Source organism: Notothenia rossii, assembly GCF_949606895.1.
Source record: "Notothenia rossii genome assembly, chromosome: 10".
Lineage (NCBI taxonomy): Eukaryota > Metazoa > Chordata > Actinopteri > Perciformes > Nototheniidae > Notothenia > Notothenia rossii.
In genome coordinates this window covers 59,937,859-59,955,899 of record NC_136908.1, presented here as the reverse complement: position 1 = coordinate 59,955,899, position 18,041 = coordinate 59,937,859, and the positions used below count along the sequence as shown (strand labels likewise).

Below are 18,041 nucleotides of genomic sequence, written 5' to 3'. Positions count from 1 at the left end.
AACTGCTTTCATGTCCGAACCCAGCACTCACTTCCTCTCCAGAGAACATCTTCCTTGACAACACCCAAAACATTAAAGTCAGAACAAACAAACAAACAAACGTTTTTTTTTAACCACAAAACAGCTCTGCCACAGTTTTAGATTTTGTGCAATGTAAAGGATTATGATATTTAAAATAAGCCAGCTTAGTGTGCTTCTTCTCACCATCTGACAGGAAATACTTTCTTCATCACACACACTTGGGCATTCAATGACATCAGCAGAGTGCAATGTCTTCACTGAGGAAAGGAATCAGCTCTAAAATCAGACTTAAGTAATAGCAGATAGTTCCTTTAAGTGGGCGTTTTGAATGGAAAATGTTGCAATTCATTTTCATTGAAACATGCCTCCATTAGTTGAGACCTAGCTCTCTTCCTCATATACATCTAACCACAGAAACACTGTGGTGCGATCTGGGATAAATGCACCATGTGTTGGGTACAAGTTAAACGTGTTGTACTGCAGTTATTACAGCATAAAAGGTAGAGACAGTGTGTCTGTACATAATGTATAACAAGTGAACAAGTTATATTCAAGATGACATATTCTGCCCTTCTTCATGTTCATATCAGTATGTAGTGTCTCTACTTTAAAGAGTCCTCTCCTGCTGATGTTCAGGTGTATATCAGTATGTAGTGTCTCTACTTTAAAGAGTCCTCTCCTGCTGATGTTCAGGTGTATATCAGTATGTAGTGTCTCTACTTTAAAGAGTCCTCTCCTGCTGATCTCCAGGTGTATATCAGTATGTAGTGTCTCTACTTTAAAGAGTCCTCTCCTGCTGATGTTCAGGTGTATATCAGTATGTAGTGTCTCTACTTTAAAGAGTCCTCTCCTGCTGATGTTCAGGTGTATATCAGTACGTAGTGTCTCTACTTTAAAGAGTCCTCTCCTGCTGATGTTCAGGTGTATATCAGTATGTAGTGTCTCTACTTTAAAGAGTCCTCTCCTGCTGATGTTCAGGTGTATATCAGTATGTAGTGTCTCTACTTTAAAGAGTCCTCTCCTGCTGAGGTTCAGGTGTATATCAGTATGTAGTGTTTCTACTTTAAAGAGTCCTCTCCTGCTGATGTTCAGGTGTATATCAGTATGTAGTGTCTCTACTTTAAAGAGTCCTCTCCTGCTGATGTTCAGGTGTATATCAGTATGTAGTGTCTCTACTTTAAAGAGTCCTCTCCTGCTGATGTTCAGGTGTATATCAGTATGTAGTGTCTCTACTTTAAAGAGTCCTCTCCTGCTGATGTTCAGGTGTATATCAGTATGTAGTGTCTCTACTTTAAAGAGTCCTCTCCTGCTGATGTTCAGGTGTATATCAGTATGTAGTGTCTCTACTTTAAAGAGTCCTCTCCTGCAGATGTTCAGGTGTATGTCAGTAGGTAGTGTCTCTACTTTAAAGAGTCCTCTCCTGCTGATGTTCAGGTGTATGTCAGTAGGTAGTGTCTCTCCTGTGACATGTCTCCATTTTTAATGTTCAAAAAGCTCTTTATTGTTCTCATACTGTCTGTGCTGCAGCACCTCTTTTCACCCTCTGTCTGAAACCAGAGCCCAGTCTGCTCCGATTGGTTAGCTGGTCGGCTCTGTTGTGATTGGTCAACCGCTTAGAGATGTCCCGCCAGTTAGCATATCACGTACAATGTGTTGGAGCGCTAGCCAATAGAAGTGCAAGTGTTACATAGGGATGTCACTATGTTAGGGAAATAAACAAAGGTGTCCAATGGAGGCCTTGCCATATACATGCACAAAAACCTATATAACCCACTACAGGAAATGGAAAACCACAAAAAGCAGAATAGGGCCCCTTTCAACAAAGTGCACGTTGTGTAATGTTCCGGGTCTTCTACATATTTCTGACAAGTTAACCCAAAGGCTCATTTGTCTCTCATAGTGAATGCCATTATACCAAACAATATGTCATTATTGACAAGGCCAGACTCAGTGTAGCTCACAGATTGAGTGAAGAGTGGGAGCTGACAGCTGTATCTTTCCAACTCTATATTTACGGTAGGCTACTCCAAAGTTAATTTGCTGTTACAGTTTTGAGCAACAGGAATGTGAACAATGTAAGAAACAAAAGAGTGTGAATGGGTGGAGTTTATTTACCCTTTCAAAGAGCCACGCAAGACACAGGGACTCTAGCTTGTTTTGAGAGTTGCTTTTTAACTGACGGTTGCCCAACATCTGTTATCTAAATGTATTTGCGATTGTTGTATGTGTGTGTGTGTGTGTGTGTGTGTGTGTGTGTGTGTGTGTGTGTGTGTGTGTGTGTGTGTGTGTGTGTGTGTGTGCCTGCCTTCCTAAAAATGTCTTAACCACACCCCCACAGTTGTTCTGCTGCGCATGAATGATCTGAATGTTGATCATACTTCTGTATTATCTCGTATCCTTTGAAGATACAACAGGTTTGATTTCATGATGGTAGACATGGGTAAACAATAATGAACTCAAGTAAAAATTCAAAAGTATTAGCATCAAATATATACTTAAAGTACCAAAAGTAAAAGTAGTCATTGTGCAGATTGGTCCATTTCAGAATAATATAAATATAATATTTTTTATAATGATTGATCATTAAAGTGTTTTCAAAGCTGGTAAAGGTGCAGCTAGTTTGAATGACTTTGTATACTGCAGGGTAGCTTGTGAGGTGGAACTAAAGTCTGATTTAAGACTTGATTATATTTCACATTATTCCAAATCTGTAAAGTAATTAAAGGTATTAAATACATGTAGTGGAGTAGAAGTACGTGATTTATATCTGAATTGTGGTGGATTTGTAGTAGAAAGTAGCATACAATATACTCATGTAAAGTACAAGTCCCTCAAATGTTTACTTAAGTGCAGGACTTGAGTAAATCTACTTAGTTACTTTACACGACTGCCAAAGGTATTAAATAAATGTAGTGGAGTAAAAGTACAATATTAACCTCTGAATTGTGGAGTAGAAGAACAAAGTAGCAAAGATATACAAGTACAAGAACCTCAAAATTGCACTAAAGTACAGTAATAGAGTAAATGCACTTTACACCACATGCACACCAAAACAACACCTTGTAAAAATCAAATATCGCTGATTTCTTACCCATGTCCTCGTCTATCATGCCCAGCTCCATATCACCCTCCATCTCCTCTGTGTCACACAAAGAATCCATCTCGAAGATGTCGTTATTGCTCATAGTCCTGGTTCTGGTTCTCCAGTCATGTCACCGAGAGCAGAACAACTTTACTTCACCCCTTAGTCTGTGGTGTGTTTTCACAATGGCTTCTTCACTGCGCAGCCCCTTCATCCGCACATTCTTGCTTTATTTCCGAATATCTCCGCTACATTAATTTTTTTCTCAAGTTCAGACTTGAAAGAATGGAAGTGAAACGGGTGGGGTCGAAGGAGGAGGAGAAGAAGGAGGAGGTTCCGCCCACTTCATTCCTTTTAGCTTAGCATGCCAATTAACACATGTGGAAGTGTATGTGAACCATGATGTGAACACAACACATGTACCTGTAGGCCAACGTTACTTTACATTGTTGTTATTTACATATTTCTCACACGGAAGGGGATTAGGGCCTTGTGCGATTATTTTTCTGACCAGATTTTTGTTCTGAGATTTAAGTCAGAATTCTGAGGGAAAATATGTTCATTTTTTATATAATAAAATTATATTACAAAAAATAAAAGATTATATATTTGTTCTGAAAATCTCAGAATTCTGACTTTAATCTCAGGTCAAAATACATATTTTAAACATATTTTTAAGATAAACCATTCTTCTTTTGTTTGCGGTGTTCAGGTAACACCAACGTAGGAATTTACCGTTCTCTTTAACCCTTTTTCTTTTACCGATACAACTTTATTTATCTACAACAAACAGGACATTATCACACACAAGCAGTAAAAGCAACTTTGTACAAGCCACAGTGAATAGATTTCTCTCAGGATTCAAAGTAAATCGTCGGTGATTTCTTCGTTGATTCAGATAATGCTCATAATTCCCAACATTTCAAAGTGCTTAAGTCAACTTGTTTTAAAGGAACCTTGAATACGGCTTAGCAGGAGGGGGAAGGAAAAGAGTGACGGACCCTTTATGCCGCCATGGTTTCCGCCAATAACAAACCTGCTAGCTTGAAGCGGCTTAAAATGCATTGTCTCTGCTGTGTCATTCTGAACAGTTAGGTCATCATAGACTTAATATAAAACATTAATTTGAGTATTTCACCATGATGGGTGAGTGTTTGTGTCGCCGGGGATAAACACGAATCAGTAAATAAAAGATTGCGGCTAGTTTTAGCTAAAGGACGACATGCTACTTTAGCACTAGTCGTGTTAGCTTGAAGCTATTGATGAATAATATGTCCTTTTAATGGGCATACTTTGACCTAAAAAGAGAAGTCACGGTCTCTATTTGGATCAGATTATTTCCTAACCGGGAAGATTTTCTCCAGGTGAGTTTGTCATATTTATATGTATAACCTAATCTTCAGATAATACCAAGAAACGTTAACAAATTGTCGTTTTTAATTTCCCTAAACAACCTGCCACTTAAAATAATAATCATATGATAGAAAAATAGTTGTCTTTATTTTTTTTAACGTTAAATCGTTTTTTAAAAATATTTTCATTTCATAATTGTTATATCTTTGACCTTCTCTTACAATGTATTTCCTTGTGTTGTTTATGTTTGCACCACCATACCCCGAATGCAAAATCTGAGTCATACAATGTTTAAGTTATACATTTAAGAATATACAGTTGTGATAGTAAGTGTTTGAAATGGACAGGAAATCATAATGAAAAGTAATATATGCATTTACACATATGCATGATCAGAAGTAGTACACGTATACATGAGATATTTTCCATTTGTAAAGCAGTAATCTAACTTAAATGTGATCCCTGTCATTCAGACTTACAGAATACTTTACAATACAGGCATTGTTTTAGTTGTTCTACTCTTGGCTTGTTATTTGAATAATTCTGCATTTAAATCCAGCGGTGTGTCCTTCTGCTATCCCCTTTCAGATCAGTCCACACGTTAGATTCGCAAAATGAAGATCTTCTCCGTGGCTCACAAGACGGTGTTCGTGGTGGATCACTGTCCATACATGGCGGAGTCCAGCCGGCAGCAGGTGGAGTGCGACGTGCTGACGAAGAGTCGAGGGCAGGGGGTTATTCCTCTGGCCCCGGTGTCCAAATCCCTGTGGACCTGCGCTGTGGAGTGCAGCATGGAGTACTGCCGGATCCTCTACGACGTTTACCCCCTTCACAAACTGGTTAGCTCCTTATTTCGTTTTTTTTTTTATCCAAGGCTGAAATATCTTTTTACTGTTTCTCCAATCAAAATGTCTCTATTTGTCCCACAGCAGGGACATTTAAAGTGTTACTTAATTTGCATTTTGTATATCTATCTATCCGTCTGTCTGTCTGTCTATCTATCTATCCATCTATCCATCTATCCGTCTGTCTGTCTGTCTGTCTGTCTGTCTTCTAGTCTTTTAATTTTTATTGTACAATACCATGTCTTTAATTGGGATCAATAAAGTACATCTTATCTTATACAAAAATAATTGTCTTTCTTTTAGTTACCAACTGGGGAATTTTAATTGTGACATCTATTTTCTCCCCTTAAAAGTGTGTGAATATTGAAATGTATATAAAACAGACAGTCTATTAGATATGCTTCAAAAACAATTTAATAAATGTAGTAACCAAGCACTAATGACTTCACATGTCTGCCAACTCTTTATTTGACAGATTAATTACGTTGTAAGTGATTCAGAGTTCCACATCTTGAATACATGGAGGCAGGAAGACCAGAGCACGCATGAGGTAATCCACTGCCCACAAGAACTCAGTCACAGTAACAATTATAACGTATATAATCCCTGTTAGCTTTGCATTAACAAGCTGCGTTTCCAATTTGCAACATTTCTGAGACGTGCCACATTTCTAAAGATCATCAGTGGCCACGTGTTTGCAGAAGTCTGGCATGTGACCGTGCGGTTTCTCTCCTCTGGCAGCTCATGTCCGCTCTGGCAGCCGTCGGGCCACCTAACCCCCGCGAGGACCCCGAGTGTTGCAGCATCCTGCACGGCTTGGTGGCTGCGGTGGAGTCGCTGTGTAAGATCACAGAGCTGCAGCACGAGAGGCGCACCGACATGATGGACACCGCGGAGAGAGTGGCCAACAGGGGGCGCATCATCTGCCTGACCAACGCTAAGAGGTACACGCTTATATCGACATTTTGATTCATTTGCCTCTCAGTAACTCTGAATTGTCACTGTTTTGTACTTTACAAATAATCTACGTTCATCAAAGTCAGCTTGATCAGAATCAGAATAACGTTATTAGTCCCACAGAGGGGACATGTACATTGTTACAGCAGAAAAGAGCCAAAGACAGCTTAATGTTACCTAAGAAAGCATGCATACAATAATACAAAAGTTACACAATTTACAAAGAAACACATCCTGTAACAGTTCTGAGGATTTAGCAGCCAGGCATATATTGCACAATTATCAACGGCATATATATACATATTGCACATATTGCACATAGTTGGTATTTAACAACAAGGAGTGTTATAGTCTGTTATTGTCAATCTTCCAGTTTGTGTGTACAGACAGAGAGATCGAAATACCGTTTCCCACAATCCCGAATACAAAAATATGTATATCCTATATACACACAATCAACAGACACATTTATACACATGCACACATTAAGACATCAATACAAGCACAACAATCAATATGTATAAAATAACAGTCACTTCAAAATCTTTGGGAAATTTACATTAATGCAAGACTGTCCATAGCAGCGTAACAAGTGTCTGGTGCTGGATTTGATTGTCTGAGTGTGTGTGTGGGAGTGTCTGAGTGTGTGTGGGGGAGTGTCTGAGTGTGTGTGGGAGTGTCTGAGTGTGTGGGGGAGTGTCTGAGTGTGTGTGGGTGTGTGTGGGAGTGTCTGAGTGTGGGAGTGTCTGAGTGTGTGTGGGAGTTTCTGTGTGTGGGAGTGTGTGTGGGAGTGTGTGTGTGTGTGTGTGGGGGTGGGGGGGAGTGTGTGTGTGTGTGGGGGTGGGGGGGAGTGTGTGTGTGTGGGAGTGTCTGAGTGTGTGTGTGGGAGTGTCCTGAGTGTGTGTGGGAATGTCTGAGTGTGTGTGTGGGAGTGTCCTGAGTGTGTGTGTGGGAGTGTCCTGAGTGTGTGTGTGGGAGTGTCTGAGTGTGTGTGGGAGTGTCTGAGTGTGTGTGTGGGAGTGTCTGAGTGTGTGTGTGGGAGTGTCTGAGTGTGTGTGTGGGAGAGTGTGGGAGTGTCTGAGTGTGTGTGTGGGAGTGTCTGAGTGTGTGTGTGTGTGTGTGTGTGTGGGAGAGTGTGTGGGAGTGTCTGAGTGTGTGTGTGTGGGAGTGTCTGAGTGTGTGTGTGTGGGAGTGTCTGAGTGTGTGTGTGTGGGAGTGTCTGAGTGTGTGTGTGTGGGAGTGTCTGAGTGTGTGTGGGAGTGTCATATCGTACGGTCATCATTTACCTTATTAGTTCCTATTTATAAATGAAGCTCTTGGTGTGTGTTGTATCATTTTTGACTTTGCTAATGCAGCGCTCGTTTGGTGTTCCTTCACAGCGATACCCATGTGCGCATGTTGGAGGACTGCATCCAAGAAACCATTTTGGAACAGAACCGCCTGGCAGCAGGTTCTGACAGGTCAGTATCAGAGGAAGTGTGGAGAGAGAAGTGTCACTGTCTTGTTCGAGGCACAACGAGTATGATTTCCAAACACTTCCTTTTATAACTCAGCTCCCTCAGCTTGGGCTTCCCTCGCTGTATTTTCATGTCCCCGTGCTGTTGTCGCCCTGTTCGGGACTTCCTCTTGGCTGCATACTTTTGATCTGGCTCCTGGAAGCCATTAAGGATGGTAATGCCCGAACGCTTCCTAATCTGACAAATAAGAAGAACCATGCTGAGGGTCTCGTCAATACAGACACACGTGGGTCATACGTGATTATTGAGAGTACTCATTGTCCCTTTTTATTAAGTGATTGGAATTTGGTTATAGTGGCTCAAAATAGGCTGTAATACAGATTCTGTTGATGAATGACTCTTAGATTTCATTTCTTAAATTGCAACTCTCTCTTCGTGTGTTTCAGGCTGATGGCAATCCAGCAGTGTGACCTGGTTCTGGTTCACATCCACCCGCAGGGCGAGGAGCCGCTGGTGTCCGACCGGCCCAAGAAAGAGGTGTGTGCTCACCAGGAAGCCTTTTATAAACCAAACATGAAAGTGTCTGAACCTGTCTCTGTGGTCCTGCCTGACTCTCACCATACCACTTCCCTGAAGGCTCCCACAGGACTGTTGACATCCTCGTGGATTCATGTTGTTATTATAGACACACGCATTTCCAAACATTTGGTCTACCTATGTTGTAAATGTATTATCTTTTCAATTTACACACGGCATCTATTGCACGTCTGTCCGTCCTGGGAGAGGGATCCCTCCTCTGTTGCTCTCCTTGAGGTTCCTTCCCTTTTTCCTTTGGGGGTTTCTCTGGAAGTCTTTCCTTGTACGATGTGAGGGTCTAAGGACAGAGGGGGTCATATTGTCATACTGATATTCTGTTCAAACTGTGAAGTCCACTGAGACACATGTAACATTTGTGATATTGGGCTATATAAATAAACATTGATTGGTTGATTGATTGATTGATTGATTGATTGAACATGGCACTAACTGCTAGATCTAACCCTGTGTGTTCCTCTCGCCCGCTCCCCTCAGATCTCCTCTCTGCTCACCAGCGAGGTTCACTCAGTTCGTGCGGGGCGCCACCTCGCCACCAAACTCAACATCCTGGTCCAGCAGCACTATGACCTGGCCTCCACCACCATCACAAACATCCCCATGAAGGTAAGGGGCTTCCTGCCCTTCATCTTGACCATGCACATGCTTCGACTTCATTCAAATCCATTTAGACTCGTACGATCTTTTGCTAGTACACACGTATCACATCCAGAATGCAGTGAACCATCATTTTTGGATTATTCCATTCCAGCCTTGACGCATTTTTTTTTTTTTTGCTTGCTTTATCTTTCCGTATGCGCCCGTCCTCACCGATAATTACCCATCCCCACTTTGTTTTATCTCATCTGCATGTTGATCTGACTGTGATTCTGCTGCTGGTTTCATGCTGTATTTTCTGTTTTGCTAGCCCACATTAAATGTTTGCGAACAGGTTAGTACTCTTGTCACACACACATGAAAGGGAGGGTCAGAGTTTTTACACCACATAGTGTACACAGTGTATGTTTGGAGCTCTGCTGTTGCTAGGCAGACACAGTGTCTTTTCATTTGTTTTGATGTGACAGTTGGTCTACAGATTTCTGGTGAGGCTCCAGTGAAGGACGGGGCAACTCTGGTCGGTCTGCTGCACACCTCAAAATTCACTTTTTGACTTTAGCTCGGACTACATTGGCTCACCGATTTTTATAACATTTCTGACATATCTGCTTAAAATTATGCAGAGTTTGAATGTTTCATTCAATTGTTTCTATGTCCAAACTTCTCTGACCAGCGTTGCCTCTCCTGTGTGTTTTTAAACTTTTCAAAGTTATCCAAAGTTCCCCCTTGGTCTCTGTTCCCCCATCAGTTCCTACTCACTCCCCCTCTAGTGTCTTGTTGTGGTTCATTGTGCTGTCTGGATTGAACTAGTTTTAAACTTGACCCGTTATATGTGTAATGATTCCCCCTTTAGTCCATCTAAAACTGTTATTTTAGGTGTAGAAAGTTTTCAAATTAGCTTCGAATCAGCATATTAAGCATCAGGCCCAGTATATCAAATCTGGTTTTGGAAATATATCATTTATGTCAACAAGTATTTAGCTCATTTAAAGACTCATGCATTCAACACTAGTCCCTGATGTGAGTAGAAATCATATTTCACATTCACCCAGAGAGCTTCTTTTGTTTTACTTTGTTCATTTTCATTTACCCTTCCGAACATGAAATCAGCAGTGTTATGTGTGTTTGACCCTGTGTTTGTGTGTGTGTGTGTGTGTGTGTTAGTTAGCACATTAGAACAGCTGACACCCCACTCACCTGTATGTGTTGTTGTTTCTGCGGATGTGCAGGAAGAGCAGCACGCCAACACGTCGGCCAATTACGACGTGGAGCTCCTGCATCACAGAGACGCTCACATGGAGTTCTTTAAGAGCGGTGAGAAGTCTTTACGGCATCCTGCGTGTGTGCGTGTGTGTACATGTTGTATTCATCCACTCGTCCTCAGGAATGAACACCTAACATGTGACCTTTGTGTGTTGCAGGAGACTTGCATATGGCCGGCAGCAGCACGAGAGAAAACGGACTGAAGGAGACGATCACACTGAAGTGGTGCACGCCTCGAACCAACAGCATAGGTGGGAGCAGCTGGAGGTCGTGTGTGTGTTATTTCATATTAAGGCTTTTAAAGGTCCTGCTGCGAGGAGCGGACAGTGAGAGGGCTGGGTTCATTTCCTGCTTGCTGCGTGGGGTCTGCGAGACATCGTGAATGGACGCGGGAAGGGGGGGGGGGTGCTGAGGGGGCTGCAGCACCCCCATCCACACTCTGCAGCTTTGGGGACAGAGCCTTCTCAGTGGCAGCTCCTAGGCTCTGGAATTCCGTCCCCCAAGATCTCCGTGACTCTGAGTCCCTCACAGTCTTTCAGTCCCGCCTCAAAACACATCTTTTCCACTCTGTCTACCCATAAGCCCCCCCCCCCCCCCCCCCCTCTCAATCAACTTCCTCTTGGCTGCCATTTTATTTTATTTTTATTTTACTATACTTACTTGTTTGCCTGTCCTTGTTTGTCTACCCTCCCTCATACTGTAGTGTGTGTGTGTGTGTGTGTGTGTGTGTGTGTGTGTGTGTGTGTGTGTGTGTGTGTGTGTGTGTGTGTGTGTGTGTGTGTGTGTGTGTGTGTGTGTGTGTGTGTGTGTGTGTGTGTGTGTGTGTGTGTGTGTGTGTGTGTGTGTGTGTGTGTGTGTGTGTGTGTGTGTGTGTGTGTGTGTGTGTGTGTGTGTGTGTGTGTGTGTGTGTGTGTGTGTGTGTGTGTGTGTGTGTGTCTTGGTCTTGTCTTTGTTATTTTGAAATGTCTATACCATCCGTCTACTATTTTTGGGACGAGTATTCACACTTTTGATTTAGATTTTGATCTATTTGTGTGTTTTTTCCACCTCAGAGCTGCATTACTGTACAGGAGCATATCGCATCTCCCCCACAGACGTGAACAGTCGTCCCTCGTCATGTCTCACTAACTTCCTGCTCAACGGTAAGCTGGAAAACTGTCTATTTTTAAAGCGAAGAAATTGCAATTTTGAGAGTTTTGGCTACATAAATGTGTCATTCATCTAGGTAACTATCCGTATTAAAGCAGTTATGCTCCTAACACTACATAAGTTACCTCCAAATCCAGAATACATTAAACCTATACTAATATTTTTGGTTTGACTATTTAACGTTCACGTCTATTTGTGTCTTTCTCTCCCTGAGTCTCTCCAGACTAACTGTTTTATTGATCACCTTTAGTTTTTTCTTCGCGACTGACCACAGGTCGCTCAGTGTTGCTGGAGCAGCCCAGGAAGTCAGGGTCAAAGGTCATCAGCCACATGCTCAGCAGCCACGGAGGAGAGATCTTCCTTCACGTCCTCAACAGCAACCGCTCCACCCTGGAAGACCCGCCCTCCATCAGCGAGGGCTGCGGGGGCCGAGTGACAGATTACCGCATCACCGTACGTTCAGTTTCAACTTTGGTCCATTTTGATATTTATAAACTTTATTTATTGAGGTTTTTCAACAGCATACAGTTATTCTATCAGAGCATGTATCGAAAGCAGGTAAACAAATGTTCACTTTATAGAGAAATAGGTCGAGTAACAATGTAAATACAAACAAGATCCCACACAGACAGAAGACAAACACACAAACAAATAAATAAATAGAAAACCAGTCAGCTAAAACAAAGATGTCAATAATAAACAATACATGTCAGTACGGCAGCACCTCGTCCAAAATGCAAAAGTTTAATCAGGAATGATTGGAACTTCCTCGTCTTAACAAGTTTGAAAAAAGGGCCCCATATTTTCCCAAATGTATTTCAGGGGCCACTCAGAGAAAACCTAATTCTTTCCATCTTCAGGAAATGTTTAATGTAACCATTAGCCAATCAGCAACCAAGGTAACCCCCCTCCATTATCACCTGAATCTCCTCCTAGAGCACCATTGAGTTCTTTTTAACCAAATGTCTCTCAGAGGGGCGTGGGGAGGGGCTCCTTATTTTCATCTAAAGTAACAGACAGAGAATCAGCACTTTGGAAACAGGGCTGAAACAGAGGGGATTATGGGTAATGCTGCAATGATCTGTTTGGTGTTTCAGCCAATCAGAGACATGTTCTCTATATCTGAGACCTGTGATATATTGATGAAGAAGAGTTTAATAGGAGACCTTTAAACGAGATCTCTGTTTTTTTGTCTCTTTCAGGATTTTGGGGAATTTATGAGGGAGAACCGGCTCACTCCCGTTTCAGAGACTTCCCATGATCCTTCGGGGAAGCTCCCAGCTGAGAGGGCCAAATCTCAGCTGGAGCGCCACACTCGGTACTGGCCAATGATCATCTCGCAGACCACCATCTTCAACATGCAGGCCGTGAGTGAGCAACACCAACAGATACTGAGCTTCTTCTGCTAGATCTCTCTCACCATTTACCAAAATATAGTTTTTTCCTACACATGAAAGAAAATCGACCTACTGTGCCTCCCACATCGTCATCCTCCTCCTCCCCGTGTGTCTTCCTCTTTTCCTCCACTAGGTGGTGCCTCTAGCTAACCTGATAGTGAAAGAGACTTTGTCTGAAGAGGACGTTCTGACCTGCCAGAAGACGGTTTATAACCTGGTCGACATGGAGAGGAAGAACGATCCACTTCCTATTTCAACCGTAGGATCCAGAGGCAAAGGCCCCAAGAGGTACTTTATTCTAAAATCATTATGGGCAGAGATGGCAAAAGTCCACACATCCTTTACTCAAGTAGAAGTACAGATACTCGTGTTTAAAAATACTCTGGTGAAAGTAGAAGTACTGACTAAACTTCTTTACTGAAGTCAAAGTAAAGAGGCTTTGAAATGTACTTCAGTAAAAAGTACCCATAACTAGCAGCTGTTTTAAAGAGTACCTGACCTCCCTTTATATTAATAGAACAGTAATGTCATTGTTAGCTAATGAATGTTTCCATGCTGAACAACGGCAACATGACAACGTTTTCATTGGTCCCTCTTCTTTAGAGAAGACCAGGAAATGATGGATACACGGATCGTGTTCAAATCAATAGGCACGCAATGACTCTAAATAATAATGATCACGCCACCAAACACACATTCAGACTAAAGGAACCAGCTGTTTGGAAAATGTGAGAAGTAGAAAGTACAGGTATTTGTGTTCAACATGTAAGAAGTAGAAAGTACAGGTATTTGAGTTCAACATGTAAGAAGTAGAAAGTACAGGTATTTGTGTTCAAAATGTAAGAAGTAGAAAGTACAGGTATTTGTGTTCAACATGTAAGAAGTAGAAAGTACAGGTATTTGGGTTCAACATGTAAGAAGTAGAAAGTACAGGTATTTGAGTTCAACATGTAAGAAGTAGAAAGTACAGGTATTTGTGTTCAACATGTAAGAAGTAGAAAGTACAGGTATTTGGGTTCAACATGTAAGAAGTAGAAAGTACAGGTATTTGTGTTCAACATGTAAGAAGTAGAAAGTACAGGTATTTGAGTTCAACATGTGAGAAGTAGAAAGTACAGGTATTTGTGTTCAACATGTAAGAAGTAGAAAGTACAGGTATTTGAGTTCAACATGTGAGAAGTAGAAAGTACAGGTATTTGTGTTCAACATGTAAGAAGTAGAAAGTACAGGTATTTGAGTTCAACATGTAAGAAGTAGAAAGTACAGGTATTTGTGTTCAACATGTAAGAAGTAGAAAGTACAGGTATTTGTGTTCAACATGTAAGAAGTAGAAAGTACAGGTATTTGTGTTCAACATGTAAGAAGTAGAAAGTACAGGTATTTGTGTTCAACATGTGAGAAGTAGAAAGTACAGCTATTTGAGTTCAACATGTAAGAAGTAGAAAGTACAGGTATTTGTGTTCAACATGTAAGAAGTAGAAAGTACAGGTATTTGAGTTCAACATGTAAGAAGTAGAAAGTACAGGTATTTGAGTTCAACATGTAAGAAGTAGAAAGTACAGGTATTTGAGTTCAACATGTAAGAAGTAGAAAGTACAGGTATTTGTGTTCAACATGTAAGAAGTAGAAAGTACAGGTATTTGAGTTCAACATGTAAGAAGTAGAAAGTACAGGTATTTGAGTTCAACATGTAAGAAGTAGAAAGTACAGGTATTTGTGTTCAACATGTAAGAAGTAGAAAGTACAGGTATTTGAGTTCAACATGTAAGAAGTAGAAAGTAGAGGTATTTGTGTTCAACATGTAAGAAGTAGAAAGTACAGGTATTTGGGTTCAACATGTAAGAAGTAGAAAGTACAGGTATTTGAGTTCAACATGTAAGAAGTAGAAAGTACAGGTATTTGTGTTCAACATGTAAGAAGTAGAAAGTACAGGTATTTGAGTTCAAAATAAGTAAAAGTAAAAAGTCGACAGAAAAATAAGTAGTGGAGTAAAGTACTGCTACCAGAAAGATAAGTACAGTAACAAAGTATTTGTACTCCACTACCTCCCACCTCTGGTCATTAGTTAAAAAGCCGTGTCACTCACTCCATGTTTTTCCCCCAGAGACGAACAGTACCGTATCATGTGGAACGAGCTGGAGACGTTGGTGAAAACTCACGCCGGAGCCACGGACCGACACCAGAGAGTTCTCGACTGCATCATCGCCTGCCGCAGCAAACCCCCCGAGGAAGAGGAGAAGGAGAAGAAGAAGAGGGGGAGGAAGAGGGAGGACAAGGAGGACAAGACGGAGAAAAATGGCAGCAAGGATGCAGACGACAAAAGCTGGCAGGAGTCGGAAAGGTCAGTCTTCATATATCGTGGATCTTAGACCATATCACAATAAATCACTATTTCCCCCATTCACAATATCTCTTATGAAAAGGCAATATTCAATATAGGCTCTATATACCTACACAAACATCCTGTAAGGGTCGGTAAGCTGTGCTTGTCTTCGAGCAGTTTAAAATCTATTATTGCTTTGTTTTAGAACAGCAAACTCCCTTGAAATGCTTAAAAGTACATTAAAACCCTATCTTTTTTATTTGGGTTAACTTTCAATTCTCACTGGTATCATTTTCCATGTTTTTCAGTTTTGCTTTCATTTTACATTTGATTTTTTTCATTGTTTTATTTTAACTTTACTTTAAAGGTCCCCTATTATACTGTTTTTCATCAATATATCACAGGTCTCAGATATATCCAGAGCCTGTCTCTGATTGGCTGAAACACCAAACAGATCATTGCAGCATTACCCATAATCCCCTCTGTTTCAGCCCTGTTTCCAAAGTGCTGATTCTCTGTCTGTTACTTTAGATGAAAGTAAGGAGCCCCTCCCCACGCCCCTCTGAGAGACATTTGTTATTAGGGTCACTGTTGATGTTTTATCTTGTTCTGTATTTATTTGAATATTGTTGTTATGTTTCCTTCTTGTTCTGTGAAGCACTTTGGGCATGATACAGAGCACAATAACTAGATATAAAAACAAATGTAAAAATGTTATGTCAACTAGTATTAAAAGCCGGCGCAAAGAGGTGAGTTTTTAGCTGAGATTTAAAAAGGTATATTATTAATATCCTAAATGTAAATAGAAATCCTCTTGACTGTGGCTTTGACGTGTCTTTCTGTGTGTTTTCAGACTAAAGGGTTTGCTGGATAAGGAAGAGCCGGAGTCTGAGGTGATCAAAGACTCCCCAGATTCTCCAGAACCGGCCAATAAGAAGCCTCGCCTCTCTATTGAGGAGGTCCCGCCTCCAGAGAGAGCCAAAGGTACACTCATCACACACTTCTGCTTAAAATGTAAACAAAACCATTAGAAATCATTGACAAACTGACCAGAAAAGTGGCAGATAGTTCCCTGCAGGTGAGCCTGTGTCGATGAGAGCTTATTGCAGTAAATCAGAAACAGGTTTAATGCAAAGTAGATTTTCACATACGAGGAATTTGGTTGATATGGTGCCTACATAAACACAGTTACGGACCGTCCACATGGCGGCATTCACTTTGAATGGTGTGACGTCACGCTTTGCCGAACTGCATTGTGGGAGCGTTGCTTCGCTTCAAAAGTTGAGCAATGTTCAACTTTTGAAGCTTCGGCGGAAGCGTCAGCCAATCAAATCATATGCCAGTACGAGCTCTAGCCAATCAAACTGCGTGCTTGTGTGTCCGGGGCGGGAGATTCATGTGATTGGTTGTTGGTCGAGTTTCAGACAAACTCACCGGCAAGCTTCAACGCACGCCGCCGTGTGGACGCTGCGTTAAAGAAGATACATTTGTAAGAAAATCAACCAAAAAATCAAAAACTATTATAAAAAAAATATATAGAAAATTATTTTATGAAATATGGATATACCAAAGAACTGTGTACTATAACAATATACTCAAACAAATGTGTAGTATTGTTATGAAAGTGGAAAGCCGTGCAGATAATAGGAGAAGTAGCTTGTGTACAAATGTGTGAAATACACACCGATGACACCACTCTGGATATGTGTGTTTTAATCTGTGGCTCGGTCTCTCTATTGCCACAGGTCCTGTCTCGCTGCTCACGATGTGGAGCAACCGCATCACAGCAGCGAACTCCAGGAAGCACCAAGAGTTCATGGGAAGAGTGAGCTCCGTCAACAACAAGTTCGAGCTGTACCAGCAGCTCAAAGAGGAGAATGGGTGTGTAGGAAACATTAAGCATCTGTAACTCAATATTCCTCACGCACGATTCCCATGTCTTAATCAAACTCCTTCCTTTGTGACAGGATGGATGTTCACGAAAACGGAAAGTCCTCCAGATGATGTCTCCACAGATCTCAGCCCCGCCCACAAAGAGATTTTTGGACCACAGTGTTGTCTTAGGAAGAAAAGACGACAAAATTAAATAGATGGTGAACTCTTAACGAGGAATTTATACGTTTTTTAACTCATTATTTTGTAGATATGCTGTTCACATATTGTGTAACACAATAAAAATCTGTTGAATATGGAAGTGATGAATTGAATTCTCGTGTCATGTGTCGTTAACTTTAAAAGTCACTTATGTATACACTACATTAATTATACATACATTACTTTTAATTGGTAAAATAATCGTATTGCTGTGCTGCTATATCAGATCTAATTTATCAAAAAATAACCAACAACTTCCTTAAAATTGAAAAAAAAAATGCAGAAGGACTGACAGTAAATAACAGAAGTAGTGTTCTGAAGGTAGGTACTGGTCATTTGTTCGGTACGACCATTTTTATACACTTATTCTGTGTACAAAAATTGGCCAAATGCTGTGAATTGAAGATTCAAGGATGTAGTGTAGGGCTCTGAACAGCAGAGGGAGCAGTTTGATTTTTTTTTTAAATGGAGTTCACTGTATTGAAAGTATTACAACTGTATTTGTGTCAATCCATGCAGCACCTGAATTTAGAAAAACGGTTTTACTTTTAAACTAGATCCAATACAATCTGGGGACATTTTCCAAACATGTTGGAGGCGGGACATGAGATACATATGCTGTCCAGTCTTATCCAGTCATAAAGTGGGACACCTTACGTTAACAAACTATAGTTATTATGACAAACGGGCAACAACAGGAAACCCTACTGTAACTGACAGTGTGTTCATCCATTAACTCCATTGTATGGATTCTAGTCACATTTAAAAAGCCTTTATTAGTTATTTGTGTATTTTGCAGTGTCATGCATTTGGAGCAGTTTGTGAAACCAGTTAAAAAAAACGGTGTCCAATGCGATTTCAAATACCTGAATTTATTTTGTATTAAAGGAGGGGTAGGTAATTTTGGAG

The 18,041-nt window shown here is 41.0% G+C and overlaps 2 protein-coding genes across 5 annotated transcripts in view; one reads left to right on the top strand and one right to left on the bottom strand.

Moving 5' to 3' along the window:
- The window catches only part of ano6 (anoctamin 6), a 28,542-nt gene extending 25,126 nt beyond the window's left edge, over nucleotides 1–3,416 (bottom strand). Inside the window, exon 1 of the mRNA XM_079655446.1 lies at nucleotides 3,113–3,416. Coding sequence (XP_079511572.1) covers nucleotides 3,113–3,206 — 94 coding nt within the window. The 5' untranslated portion in view covers nucleotides 3,207–3,416. The remainder of the gene's footprint in view (nucleotides 1–3,112) is intronic.
- A 663-nt stretch (nucleotides 3,417–4,079) lies between these two features.
- On the top strand, nucleotides 4,080–17,245 carry ints13 (integrator complex subunit 13). 4 transcript variants are annotated; one of them, XM_079653185.1, is made up of 18 exons: nucleotides 4,080–4,467; nucleotides 5,045–5,295; nucleotides 5,777–5,851; nucleotides 6,043–6,245; nucleotides 7,638–7,718; nucleotides 8,162–8,252; nucleotides 8,787–8,915; nucleotides 9,217–9,240; nucleotides 10,136–10,220; nucleotides 10,328–10,420; nucleotides 11,222–11,311; nucleotides 11,593–11,771; nucleotides 12,521–12,685; nucleotides 12,849–13,003; nucleotides 14,820–15,056; nucleotides 15,892–16,022; nucleotides 16,784–16,919; nucleotides 17,006–17,245. In XM_079653185.1, the coding sequence occupies exons 2-18, from the start codon at nucleotides 5,071–5,073 to the stop codon at nucleotides 17,040–17,042; spliced, it is 2,136 nt and encodes a 711-aa protein (XP_079509311.1). In that variant the 5' UTR covers nucleotides 4,080–4,467; nucleotides 5,045–5,070; the 3' UTR covers nucleotides 17,043–17,245. The 4 variants fall into 4 exon arrangements, with proteins under 4 accessions (XP_079509311.1, XP_079509309.1, XP_079509312.1 ...); XM_079653183.1 differs by having other exon boundaries at nucleotides 11,569–11,771; XM_079653186.1 differs by lacking the exon at nucleotides 9,217–9,240.
- Nucleotides 17,246–18,041: the final 796 nt, after the last annotated feature.